At 32.8% G+C, this 14563-nt stretch overlaps 1 protein-coding gene across 12 annotated transcripts in view; it reads left to right on the forward strand.

Moving 5' to 3' along the window:
- Positions 1-14563, forward strand: part of CDC42BPA (CDC42 binding protein kinase alpha) — a 328754-nt gene that overhangs the window by 219875 nt on the left and 94316 nt on the right. For all 12 annotated transcript variants that reach the window (XM_074262585.1, XM_074262586.1, XM_074262589.1 and 9 more), the window contains exons 12-15: positions 1105-1238; positions 9301-9543; positions 9824-9934; positions 10303-10550. In XM_074262585.1, coding sequence (XP_074118686.1) covers positions 1105-1238; positions 9301-9543; positions 9824-9934; positions 10303-10550 — 736 coding nt within the window. The remainder of the gene's footprint in view (positions 1-1104; positions 1239-9300; positions 9544-9823; positions 9935-10302; positions 10551-14563) is intronic.

Consider the following 14563-nt stretch of genomic DNA (forward strand, 5'->3'; position numbering starts at 1 on the left):
TGTGGAAAATATTTCTTCAACTCTCTTGATTTTTAGAGTTTCCTCCTTCCTAAATATCTTATACTTCCTTCTGTGCCTGAGGCACCCTTACCCTGAAACTACCCACTATGGCCTGCTCACCTAGGATTATTTCTCCACAAGATCCATTCTCTTCCCATTAATGAGTTTTTCCTGGATCTTTTATTCTGTGGAAGGGTCAAGGTCTGTTTACCTTCCTTCTCATCCGAGGCCATGTTGCTGATTTTCTGACTTTCAAACCTGTGTTTGCATGCCAGGTACCTTCCTCTCCCAACTCCATAATCCCCTTTTGTTTTTTCTGTGTATTTTTCTTGCATTAAAATATAAATTCTTTGGGAGCATGGGCTATCTTTTTGCTTATATTTTTACCACTAGTACTTAGCGTGGTGCTTAGCACATCATAAGTGCTTAATAAATGCTTATTTAATGCTTTTTGCTATTTATATGTTCCAGTTCTCAGGAGAATATACATTTCCTAAGTTCAAAAACTGATTTATTTTATTTATTTTTCTATTTCCTAGCACCTCACTTAGATCTTATACATAATAGATGCTCTTTAAATTTAATTAAATAAATAAATCAATTTGCTATGTGTGTGAAAGTTCTTATTATCAATTCTAAAGAACAAAATTTTTTTTGATAGACTTACAGTTTTTAAGAAGCACTAAATATTTTGTTCTTAACAATACAGTAAACCTAATATTTAATGACTTCATAGCAAGGATTTGGAGTTAGAATGGATATTAGGATACCATCTGGAACTGTTCTTTTCCTTATACAAATAAGAGAACTGACATATGGAGAAGTCAAAGGACTTATACAAAGACTTCAGCCTGTGTCCTCTTTTTACAAATTCTTTGCTCTTCTATTTAAAGTGTATTTTTAAATTCATACCTTAAAACATGTTTATAGATGTGGTTTTATTTAGAAATGGAATAATAAGCATTTTGTCATGTAGTTGTATATGGCATTCATTTGTGTGACTCCAGCATACCCTTTAAATAAAGAAATTTTAAAATACTACTTTGATCTTTATGAATAATTTCATTATGCTGTTTGTAAAAGGAACAATATCTTTCATTTTAGATTCTGATCATCTAGAGCAACAATTAGAAGAAGCTAGTTCTATGAGGCGAGAACTAGATGATGCTTCTAGACAAATCAAAGCTTGTGAGAAACAAATAAAAATGCTAAAGCAAGAAAGAGAAGACCTTAATAAGGTAACAAAAAATTTTTTTTGTTTTCATATCTTTCTGAATCTTCCAACTTTTTCAGATACCACATTTAAACTATTTCACCTCTACTACCCTGCTTTATTTGCTCTTCATTGCTCACCAAAAAAAGGTTAGGCCTGTGATAGAAATTATAGTATGTACTTACATACTCTGTATTAAGCCAAGTTGATCTACTTAGTATACAAATCTCTCTCACCATTTATTAATGTTGTTTTTATCTTTGTATCCACCTCATTATCTTGAAAACTAGATCACATGCCACAAACACTTAGTAAATGTGTTGGTTTAGAAAAAAAATCAAGAGGAATAAAAATAATTTCTTTACAATTTCCTAATATGAAAATACATTTAAAAGTGTTAAAATTTAATATTCTTTTGATATATTTTTCTGATTTTTAAAATTCATTGCAAATTTAAAGTTTCATATGTTGTGTCCTTCTTTCCTCCCAAAAAAATAGCATAAGTATATTTGGAAATTAAGTTTCTAAAATCACCTATTAAACCCATTTATCATTTAAGATAGTATTTTTATTTAGGTAAGAAATAAAGAAAATTCCATATTCTCTTTGTAAAATTTCCATGTGTGTTTTTAAAGTAATAATTTGACAAAGGAAGACAAAGGAAGCATTTTGGAATATAGCAAAAAATATTTAGGAAAATAAGAATTAGTGGGTGGTTTTTGGCAGAGAAAAATCCAGTAATTCACCCAGGTTCTCCCAAATTCCACTCCAAACAATTTCAAAAAATCCCTCAATATGAATTCTATAGCATTATAAGCCACAAAAAGATGGGATGAATTTTCCAGCCCAGGACAACTTAAAAGATTGACAGGAAAAGTCTTTTTCATTAGGGTGAGAATGAAATGTAGTACAGTCAGGTTTATAGGCTTATAGGCTTCAGCAAACAAGAAAGAGGTCAGAGGGAGTTGGTGGGCTGAATCCGCAGCAGGAGCACTGGCTTCTAGAACTGTCAGCACACAAGACAGTAAGGGATCTGAGAGGTGGTCACAAGGAGATTACAGGAGTACCTTTGCCAGAATTGGGTTGTATTGTACATACTGGGATCTGGGTTGCAGTCTTAGTCTCAGGAAGATCTCTAGCAAACCAGAACTTGAAGCTTCAGGGATGCAGGAGATTTGGTAATGGTTCTATGGCATTTGTATCTAATGGTAGCCATTTTGGAGTATAGGAGATGAAATGTTTTTTAAAAAAAGAAAGAAAAAAATTTATATAACTTTGCTGTACATTTGGAGGAAATAGCAAATTGTACATGGTAGATTTGTATTTTTATGCATAATCATCTATTTTGTTATATTATGGAAATGCTTGTTTTGTTACATGAATTGGCAGTAAACTTTAAAAAGAAAGCAGGTAGGGAGGAAAGGAAGAAAGGAAAGAAAAAAGAAGAGTGCTTGTGGTTATTCATAGATGAGAGCATAGGCCAGGAGAGTAAGTAAACATTCCTCTCCTTAGATTATCTTTCCTTGGAAGAACTGAAAACTCACAAATTCCCCTATTCTGAAAACAGCTGCACAAAAAATCTAACATTTGGGAGTCTTCCCTTGACATCTGGGAGCAGAGCCCAACTGTAACATGTAAAATTAAAAAAAAAAAAAAAAAAAAGAAATAGGCTAAAAATGAACAAACAGCAAAAAAAAAAAAAAAATGATCATAGAAAATTACTATGGTGAAAGGGAAGATCAGAACAAACTCAGAAGACAACAAAGTCAAAACTGCTATATCCAAAACATCAAAAAAAAAAAAAAAAAGCCTATAATAACCTAAGAAAATCAGGAAATATTCTTCTTCTTGGTAGAGGTACAAAAAAAATGGCAAAACATGATACCTTAAAAACCAGAATCGTTTTTTTTTTTTAAAAGGTGCAGAAAAAGAGAATAATTCCTTTAAGCAGAATTAGCCAAATAGGAAAGAAGGTACAAAAGTAAGAAAGTAATTCCTTAAAAATTAGAATTGGACAATCCAAGACTATCCTAATGGACTAATCCTAATGCATATTATTATCAGCCTCCAGAAAAAAAATTGTCCTTGTTTAAATACAGACTGAAGCATGCTATTTTTCACTTTTGTTTTTTTTTTTCTTTGTCTTTTCACACAAATGAATAATATGAATTTTTTTACACAATTACACACATATAACCCATATCTAAAGGGGGAGAAAGAACTTGGCATTCAAAACTTTAAATTAAAATGATTTTTAAAAATTAGAACTGGATAAGTGGAAGCTAATGAAACATCAAGAAATAGTTAAACAAAATCAAAAGAATGGAAAAAATGATTATCTCATTGGAAAAACAACTGTCCAAGGGAACAGATTAAGGAGAGATGATTTAAGAGTTTATTAGACTAACAAAACCTATGTTCAAAAGAAAAATTTAGACCTCATCTTTCAAGAAATTATCAAAGAAAATTGCCCTGGTATTTTAGAATCAGATAGTAGACTAGAAATTAAAAGATCCTACCAATTACCACTTGAAAGAAATACCAAAATGAAAACTCCTAGGAATATTGTAGCCAAATTTCAGAGGTCAAAGAGATAATATTGCAAGTAGCCAGAAAGAAACCATTCAACTATCATGGAGCCACAATCAGGATAAAACAAGATTTCGCAGATTCTACATTAAAGGTAAAGGATTAGAGGACTTAAATGTGATATTCTGAAGTGTTTGCCTAATTACAACCAATAATCACCTACCCAGCAAAACTAAGAATAATCTTTCAAAGGAAAAAATAGATAATTAATGAAATAAGACTTTTAAGCATTCCTGAAGAAAAGAGCTGAGCTGAATATAATCAAAGCTGTATATCAAATGAAAAAAATGTTCTAAATTTCTATTGATTAGAGAAATGCAGATTAAAACAACTGAACTACCTTTCACACCACACCAGGCAGATTGGCTAATATGACAGAAGAGGAGATTGTCAAATGTTGGAGAAGATGTGGGAAATGAAGACTCTAATAATTCATTATTAGTAGAATTATAAACTGAACCAATCATTCCAGAGAACAATTTTGGAACTGTACGAAAAGAGAGCTATAAAACCATTCATATTCTTTGACCCAGAAGTACCAGTACTAGGTTGGTATCTCAAAAGGATAAGAAACAAAAAGGAAAAGGGCATATATGTGTACAAAAATGTTTATAGCATCTTTTGTGGAGGAAAAAATTAGAAACTGAGAGATGCCTATCAATTGAGGAACAGCTGAACAAGTTGTGATATATAAAGTGATGAACAGGATGCTCTCCAAAAAATCTAGGAAGACTTACATGAACTGATCCAAAGTGAAATGAACAGAATTAGGAGAATATTGTATGTAATAACTCAGTATTGTACAGGGACCAACTTTGAAAGTCTTAGATATTCTCAACAGTGATCCAAGACAATTTCAAAGAATTTAAGAGGAAAAATGCTGTTCTCTGTAGAGAACTAATGAATTCTGAGTGCAGATTGAAGCATGCTTTATCTTTATTTTATTTTATTTTTTTGGAGGTTTTTTTGGGTATGCCTGTGTTTTCTTTTACAGTGTGACTCATAATTGATGTATTATGCATCATTGTGTATGTATAAGCTATATTAATGAGAGCAGAAGGGGGAAATAAGAGAGAACAAATTTGGAACCCCAGATATTTTTTAAATGAATGTTAAAATTGTTTTTGTTTAATTAGGGAAAAAATAAATATTAATTTAAAAAAATAGTTTAGATGATTTCATTTATTTTAAAATCTAAATTGTGAACTTGACAGTTTATATAAAAATTATTTTAGTTAGATTGACCTAGATCCTTTTTTCCATAAAGGATTTATATAACATTTCTACATTATTGCAAAAGTAGGTAATCCCTGAGAGAAACAAAGTTGACATTCTTTGAAAGCCTTAATGTCATAATCAGTACTGTAATAAGGAACATGCTTTTTCTAATTAATATATTTTGCATGACATAGTTTGCTTTCTTGTTTCTTACTTTTTAAATTTTCTTTTAAATTAGGCTTAATATATACAGTCAGAAAGAGGACTATGGGGACTGAATGTGGATCAAAACATAATATTTTCACCTTTTTTGTTTTCTTGTTTTGTTGTTTCCTTGCTTTTTTTTTCTTGTTTTTTTTTTTCCTTTTTGATCTGATTTTTCTTGTGCAGCATGATAAATGTGGAAATATGTTTAGAAAAATTGCACATGTTTAACCTATATTGAATTACTTGCTGTCCAGGGAAAGGGCCTAAGAGGAAGAGAAATTTGGAGCATAGAGTTTTGCAAAGGTGAAATGTTGAAAACTGTCCCTATATGTATTTTGAAAATAAAAAGCTATTATTAAAAAAAAAAAATAAAAGTTAAGCTTGATTTCAACGGTACTACAATTGATATCTTTTTAAAAATTTTTTAATAGTTTTTATTTACCAGATATATGCATAGGTAATTTTACAACATTGACAGTTGCAAAACCTTTTGTTCTAATTTTTCCCCTTCTTCCTCCCCCCAGATGGCAGGTTGACCAATACATGCTAAATATGTTAAAGTATAAGTTAAATACAATATATGTATACATGTCCAAACAGTTGTTTTGCTGTACAAAAAGAATCTGACTTTGAAATAGTGTACAATTAGCCTGTGAAGGAAATAAAAAATGCAGGAAGACAAAAATAGAGGGATTGAGAATTCTTTGTAGTGGACTATGAACTAGTTCATAGTCATCTCCCAGAGTTCTTTCGCTGGGTGTACCTGGTTCAGTTCATTATACAGTTGATATCTTTTAACAAAACTGTATAACTTGTATATTAGAATATAATGCTATCTGGAAGCTAGCTCCTAGAATGTGATAGCTGTTATGAATAAATTTTGTCTAGGGTAGAAACGTTTTAAATTCAAGCTTCAAAATAGCCATTGAATGATTGTTATTCTGAGATATTAATAAATTTATTACTGTTTAGTTTACCAGTTTTTTAATGTTTTAACTTTTAAGAGATTTATAGCGATTATGTGCATAATATTTACAGATTACATAAAATATTTATTTCATTGATATAAAAATATAAGGCTCTTTATGAATGAAGGCATATGATCTAAAGCTATATTATAAAGCAGCAGTCACCAAAACCATTTGGTATTGGCTAAGAAATAGACTAGTTGATCAGTGGAACAGATTAGGTTCACAGGACAAAATAGTGTACAACTATAGCAATCTAGTATTTGAGAAACCCATAGATAACAACTTTTGGGATAAGAATTAATTATTTGAAAAAACCTGTTGGGAAAACTGGAAATTAGTATGGCAGAAATTAGATATGGACTCACACTTAACACCATATACCAAGATAAGGTCAAGATGGGTCCATGATTTGGCATAAAGAATGAGATCATAAATAGATTAGAGAAATATACCTCTCAAACTTGTGGAGGAGGAAAGAATTTATGACCAAAGGAGAACTAGAGATCATTATTGATCACAGAATAGAAAATTTTGATTACATCAAATTAAAAAGCTTTTGTACAAACAAAACTAATGCAAGCAAGATTAGAAGGGAAGTAACAAATTGAGAAAATATTTTTATAGTTAAAGGTTCTGATAAAGGCCTCATTTCCAAAATATATAGAGAACTGACTCTAATTTATAAGAAATCAAACCATTCTCCAATTGATAAGTGGTCAAAGGATATGAACAGACAATTTTCAGATAATGAAATTGAAACTATTTCCATTCATATGAAAGAGTGTTCCAAATCACTATTGATCAGAGAAACGCAAATTAAGACAACTCTGGGATACCACTACACACCTGTCAGATTGGCTAAGATGACAGGAACAAATGATGATGAATGTTGGAGGGGATGTGGGAAAAATGGGACACTGATGCATTGTTGGTGGAATTGTGAAATAATCCAGCCATTTTGGTGAGCAATTTGGAACTATGCCCCAAAAGTTATCAAACTGTGCATACCTTTGATCGAGCAGTGGTACTACTGGGCTTATATCCCCAAAAAATACTAAAGAGGGGAAAGGGACCTGTATGTGCCAAAAATGTTTGTGGCAGCTCTTTTCATAGTGGCTAGAAACTGGAAAATGAATGGATGCCCATTAATTGGAATATTATGGAATATTATTGCTCTGTAAGAAATGACCAGCAGGATGAATACAGAGAGGCTTGGAGAGACTTACATGAACTGATGCTGAGTGAAATGAGCAGAACCAGGAGATCATTATACAACAATACTGTATGAAGATATATTCTGATTGAAGTGGATAGCTTCAACATAAAGAATATCTAATTCAGTTCCAGTTGATCAATGATGAACAGAAACAGCTACACCCAGAGAAGGAACACTGGGAATTGAGTGTAAAATGTTTGCACTATTGTCTTTCTACCCAGGTTACTTATACCTTCGGAATCCAATTCTTACCATGCAACAAGAAATTTGGTTTTACACACATATATTGTATTTAGGGTATACTGTAACACATTTAACATGTATGGGATTGCCTGTCATCTAGGGGAGGGAGTAGAAAGGAGGGAGGGAGGGGTAAATTTGGAAAAGTGAATACAAGGGATAATGTTAAAAAAAAATTACCCTTGCATATGTACTGTCAAAAATTATAATTATAAAATTAATAATAAAAATATTTTAAAAAGTGAACGTAGGCATTGTATGCAGAGACATTAGTATTGTGCTTAGGCCAGATTTTTCTAAAAAGATGTGAAACTTAAAAAAAAATAATTTTAAATACTTTTTTAAATGTCCATTTTAGCTTTAAAATCAAAACAAAACAAATCAAAAACCAAAACCCTAAGGGGTAGGTATTATTATTAGCCTCATTTTACAGAAGAGAAAAATGATGCAAACAGAAATTGTGACTTACCTAGAGTCATTGCTAGTAAATTTCTGAGGCCATATTTGAACATAAGTATTCTTAACTCAGTATCAGATACTTTATCCATTGTGCCACATAGCCGCCTCTAGTGCCATTACTCTTTTTATAGTTAGGATATGTGGTTTGTGGGGACAAAGTCTTATACATGTACTTAGTCAAATTCAGTTTCCATGGAAAGGATTCTGATATTTTTCTTTACCCAGTGACTTTTCTTTCAGATTTTCCACATTAGTGATATTAATAGTTCTCTTCCTGTTAGTCTTGTGATCGTCATAATATGTAATGGTTTAATCTATAATCATATCATATCATTGATACCTATAATGTCTGGGCTAGCTCTCTGGAGGGCCTCAGGATCAGTTAGAGTCAAGATCAGTCAAAGTCCTTGGTCTTTGGAGGAGAAGTGAAGGAGGCAGGCAAGATGCCACGTGGCTTGCCAAAGATGGATTCTGGACTTTGTAGTAGGGAGCCTGAAGTCTTCCCTGCTGAGCGTCCTATGGCAGAGAGACTCTGACTCTCTCTCAGCCCTCCAATCCTTGTCTATGATCACTTCACCACCACACATTCAGCAAGCACCAATGGTGAGGAGAGCCCTCATATTACCATCTCATCTAAATATATGTATATAGAACCATTATCTCATATCAAATAGGCATTTAGCTTTAAGTACTCTGCTATCTCAGTTTCAAGTACACCTTTTCAGAGTTTCAGCCCTCTACAGATACCAAAAAGGTGATGTAAAAAAAAAAAAATACTTGAGCCATAAAGTTAAGTAATTTTACAAATAATCTAGCTTTTTGTATAGTTTTAAAAGCAAAGTTATGAAACTAATTGTGAAATCTCTCAAAACCACCTTCCCTGGTTTTTTTCTCTCTTTCAATCTTTTACGTCTCCTTAATCTTTTTCAAGTTATAGCATAAAAACGTATTTCCAAAAGTTTAAATAATCTGTACATTATTGCATATCAAATTTACCTCAAGAACTAAGAATATAAAACAGTCTGGTTAGAAACTCTCTTAATTTCATTTAATAATTCATCCTTTTCATTGTTTCCTTGGATTTGCAAACGTGGCTCTTTCTGATTCCAGTGATGGCCACATTGAAGGCCACATTTGGCTGCTAATCTTCTGAATTGATAGCTTGTTTTCTTTTTACTAAACTGTAGGAACTAATTGAGTCTAGTGAACGATTAAAATCTCAAACCAAAGAACTAAAAGATGCACACAGCCAGCGGAAACTGGCCATGCAAGAGTTTTCAGAGATGAATGAACGGCTTACAGACTTGCACTCCCAGAAGCAGAAACTTGCTCGCCAAGTTCGAGATAAGGAAGAAGAGATGGAATTGGTGATGCAAAAAGTTGAAAGCTTAAGGCAAGAACTGCGCAAAACAGAAAGAGCCAAAAAAGAGGTTAGTATTTGAGCAAATTCTGGAGTAGTCATGGAATAGCAATGGAAGCTCCTTTCTCAAATAATTTGAAGGTATACACTTCCATCTCATTGAAAATTTTCACACATAAAAAATCATTACTATCCTGGCATAAACTTTTTTTAGTTCCATCATATTTATTTAGTGAAAATTTGGTTGTTTGGGTTTTCTTTCTAATAAACATTATCCACATTTCCAGGAAAACATTTTTATTTCAGGATTGCAAAAGTAAAACTTTGTATTGGCTTGTTGTTTTTTTAAGCTGGAAGTCCATGTAGAATCTGCAGTAGCAGAGGCATCTAAGGACAGGAAACTTCGAGAACGGAGTGAACAGTATTCTAAACAGCTGGAAAATGAATTGGAAGGATTAAAGGTCAGTGTGCTTTTTTTTTTTTTTTAAGTTAATTATGTTGTTTCCCTTTAGACCTAGGCAGGTGCTAGCTTATTACCACATTGGATGTGGAAGGAGAAGTAAAGTGCTCCTAATTCTTCATTATAAAAAAATAATAAAAGTTTGGAGGTTTTTGTTGCTAGTACTATTATAAAAATGTAAATGTCTGTAAAGTTTAGGAACCCTATGGGTTACATATGCGTGTTCGTTTCTCTTGTAATAAATTTGGTTTTCACATAAATCTTGTGACATTTAATTGCCTGTTTTACATAAACATATGCCTTTGAATGCAGAATTAAGTTGGTCCAGTTTCATTGTTTTGTTGGGTAAAAGATCTTTTATTTTTGTAGCAAAAGCAAGTTGGTCGCTCACCAGGTATAAGCAGCATAGAACATCAGCAAGAAATAACCAAACTAAAGACTGACTTGGAAAAGAAAAGTATCTTTTATGAAGAGGAATTGTCCAAAAGGAATGTAATTCATGCAAATGAAATTAAAAATTTGAAGAAAGAACTGCGTGATGCAGAAGGCCAGCAGCTTGCCCTCAAGAAGGAGATTATGATTTTAAAAGACAAATTAGAAAAGACTAGGAGAGAGAGGTAAGGAAATCACTGTGTCTTACAGAGATATCAATTGCAATTTATGATATTGAAAAGCATTTTAAACATTCTGTCCTTGAAGGAGTAGTATATGTGTAATTTACCTGTAAGTCATTTATTACAATGTAATAGGAGAATCTATAAAAACAAATTTTGTGTGCCAGGCAAAGTTACCAACCACAACAAAAGAGACATAAACTTTGACATTTAGAGGGGGAAAAAAAAGAAAAGTGCATGTTAAATCACGGAATTACAGATTTTCAGAGTTTGAAAAGAACTCAAGAGTCCTTATAATCCTAGTCTATATATCAGTCCTTTCTAAAAAATAAAAGTACTCATTGTGTTGTAACCCAGCCTTCAGTTAAAGAACTCTGGCAAGGGATGGGGACTTGGAGAGAGGGCCATTCTTACTGAAATTGCGTATCCTGCATTTGATTAGCTCTAGTTGTTTGATCATTCATCAGGTAACAAAAGTAGGTTTTATTTAGCTACAGTATGGATATTAGTAGATATTAATCTTAACACATAAATGAAGTTTTATATCTTTCTCAAATAAACTATCATTTACCTATCCAATCTCTACTGCTCTATCCTCTACCCCCAGTCTTATACTGGTGAGGGTTTTTTTTTTTCAAACTATAGTGTAAAAACTTTATATTTATCCATATTTACATTATACCCTATACACATCATTTTGGATCCTGACTCTTATTCAACACAATAACTTATATAAATAGCTAAAATTTTTATACATACACCATTTATTCCTTTATCTTAGTGCAACACTTCATGACCCTATTCAAGGTTTTATTGGCAATGATACTGGAATGGTTTGCCATCTCCTTCTTCAGCTTATTTTACAGATGAGGAAACTGAGGCAGGCAGGGCTAAGTGATGCAGCTAGTGACTGAGACCAGATTTGAATTCAAGCCTTCTTGACAACAGGCCTGGCATTCTCCCCATTCTACAACTAAGCTGCCCCCCCAAAAGTTAAATTGCACAGAGCTAAAAACAGATCCCTAAATAACATAATAGAAAGAGTGCAGGATTAAAAGTCAGATAGTCCTGATTTCTAACACAGCCTCAGATACTTATTAGCTGTATGATCCTGGGCAAATTACTTATCCCTGTTTGCCTCAGTTTCTTCATCTGTAAAATGAGCTGGAGAAGGAAACTGCAAACTTTCAGTATCTTTGCCAAGAAAATCCCAAATGGGGTTACACAGACTGAAAACTCCTGAATAATAATAACAAAAAAACAGATCCCTGAGTCATTCCACTAGAGGGCTCATGTGAAATGAAATATATAATTTTTCATAAGTACTCATGGTGCTGACTAGTCATAAAATTTTAAGTCCTATCAATCAGGCTTTTATCTAGTCTGGTTAATCCATACCTCTCCATCTGATCCACAAGAGTAGCACTAACTAGTGTTTGTCATACTCTTTCATAAAATCCAGACAAATTATGTCTATAGCATTCCACTGCAACTTGTAAAACAAGAAACAAGGCAAGTCTGACATAATCATTTTTGAAAGTCATGTATTACTTTTTTGTAATTTGCAAACTATCACTTTAATAATATATTCAAGAATTTTGACATTCAGTCATAAGTTAATTGCACTATCTTACACTGTGAAGATGACTCTTTCCCTTTTTGAAAATTGGGATTACATTTGCCCTTCAAGTTACTTTGTAACTTTTCTGTTTTCATAGTTCTGCTAGAAATCAGTCTCCGAAATCATTGAATATATCTGACCTAGTCCTTATGATTTGAACTCATTGAGAACAGCAAAATTCCTATTTCTCAGTTTATTATCCTTTCCAATTTAAATATTGTTCCCCTTAGCAAAGAAAATAAATGAAATAAAAGTTCTGACTTCTCTTCATTATCATCTTTCAGATTGCTACATTCATACCCCTTCTTTGGTTGTCTTCTTTTTCTCAATATAGCTTTAAAAAATTGGGTGTGTATGTGTTTTGCTTTGGGGGGGGCGGAGTTATTCTTGGTATTCCTTGCAGACATCAGCTCATTCTGAGCTTTGCCTCTAGCTGAGACATATATCCATTATCAAATTGTGCTAGATAAGACTTTTCATCTATAGTGATAAGATAGTTTGTTAAAATTGGTTTTCCTTTCACCCTTTATAAAATCCACTTTTGAACAAGAAATTCTTTCTGGATATTTTTTTCAGCAAAAATAATTACATTTGACTGTTTAAGGCAGTTATATTCTCCTGATCTGAAATAAATTTTTATTGAAAATATTTGCAAGCCATTTTAGAAGGCATCATACTGGGGAAAAAATAGTCATTATATGCAAAATTTAAATAGGCAAGTATTTTTTAAAGAGTGTATAAAATAGATTTTCACATTTGAGTTTAAGAGGAAAAATTAATCCATGCCACTTATACTAATAACTGATAACTGTTTGTTTTTATAAAAAGTAATGAATCTTTTAGTGGTCTAAATAGATGTTCTATAATTCATCCCCCAAAATTATTTTTTATGCATTTATGAAAAACAAAAAAATGCTTTCTACATAATAATAGGGGGAGGAAGGAGATTATCTCTTGTTAAGTAAATTATCAATTGAAGCGGGTTCAATGGAGAATACTAAATGTGGAGTCAGAAAAACTTGAGTTTATTTTCAGTCCTAGGCACTTCCTTACCAGATATGGCACTAAAAAGCCATCTATCTCATTTTTCTCATCTGTAAAATAAAGAGGTATGTATCTCTGCCTCTTGACCTCCCAGAATAATAATATATGAATACTTCGGAATGGTCTTAGATCATTGTATTGATCAGATTAGCTAAGTCTTTTACAGTTGATCATCATTATAATATTGCTGTTACTGTATGAAATGATCTGGTTCTGCTCACTTTGCATATTGTTCATATTATTCTTCCCTTGTTTTTCTGTAACTATTTTCCTAATCATTTCTTCTGACACAGTAGCACTCCATCATAATCACATGCCACAACTTATTTAGCCATTCCCCAGTGCATGAATATCCTCTCAATTTCCAATTCTTTGCCACCACAAAAAGAGCTGCTATAATTAATTTTGTACAAATATGTCATTTTTCCTTTTCCCAATTTCATCCCCTTTCCCCCACCCCCTCCCCTAGATGGCAAGTAATCCAATATATGTTAAATATGGTAAAATATATGTTAAATCCAATGTATGCATACATATTTATACAATTATCTTGCTGCACAAGAAAAATCAAATCAAAAAGGAAAAAAATAAGAAAGAAAATAAAATGCTAGCAAACAACAAAAAGAGTGAAAATGCTATCCTTGTGATACATACTCAGTCCCCACAGACCTCTCTTTGGGTGCAGATGGCTCTCTTCATCACAAGATCATTGGAATTGGCATCAGCCATCTCATTGTTGAAGAGAGCCACGTCCATCAGAATTGATCATCATATAATCTTTTTGCCGTGTATAATGATCTCCTGGTTCTGCTCATTTCACTCAGCATCAGTTCATGTCAGCCTCTCCAGGCCTCTCTCGAATCATCCTGCTGGTCATTTCTTTTATAACAATAATATTCCATTACATTCATGTACCATAACTTATTCAGCCATTCCCCAATTGATGGGCATCTACTCAGTTTCCAGTTTCTTGCCACTACAAAAAAAGCTACTGCATACATTTTTTATGTGCTACTGTTTTCAAAAATACTTCTGGAATTTTGAAATTTTTCAGTGTCTCCAAGATTGTGTGATCTTCAGAGAGTTGTGGTCACTTCTGTTCTGATGTGCACTCTGGTATTTACCCAGAAGGGCCCCTGCTTCCTTGTAGCTGCAAACATAAGCATTCTTTGTGGCCCTGGGACTGTGATCAGTAGCCCCAAGCTATAGTATTCCTCTTGGTCTTTTTCCTGTGATCAGTTCCCCTTCTTGAGGACCTTGTGCTTCAGACTAGTCCCCCCTTTTCCTGTGATGTCACAGTGTTCTCTTGCCAATCTCCTAAGTTGACTGGGAAAAATATCTCTCTCACTTT

This window comes from Sminthopsis crassicaudata, chromosome 4 (assembly GCF_048593235.1).
Source record: "Sminthopsis crassicaudata isolate SCR6 chromosome 4, ASM4859323v1, whole genome shotgun sequence".
NCBI classification, from domain to species: domain Eukaryota; kingdom Metazoa; phylum Chordata; class Mammalia; order Dasyuromorphia; family Dasyuridae; genus Sminthopsis; species Sminthopsis crassicaudata.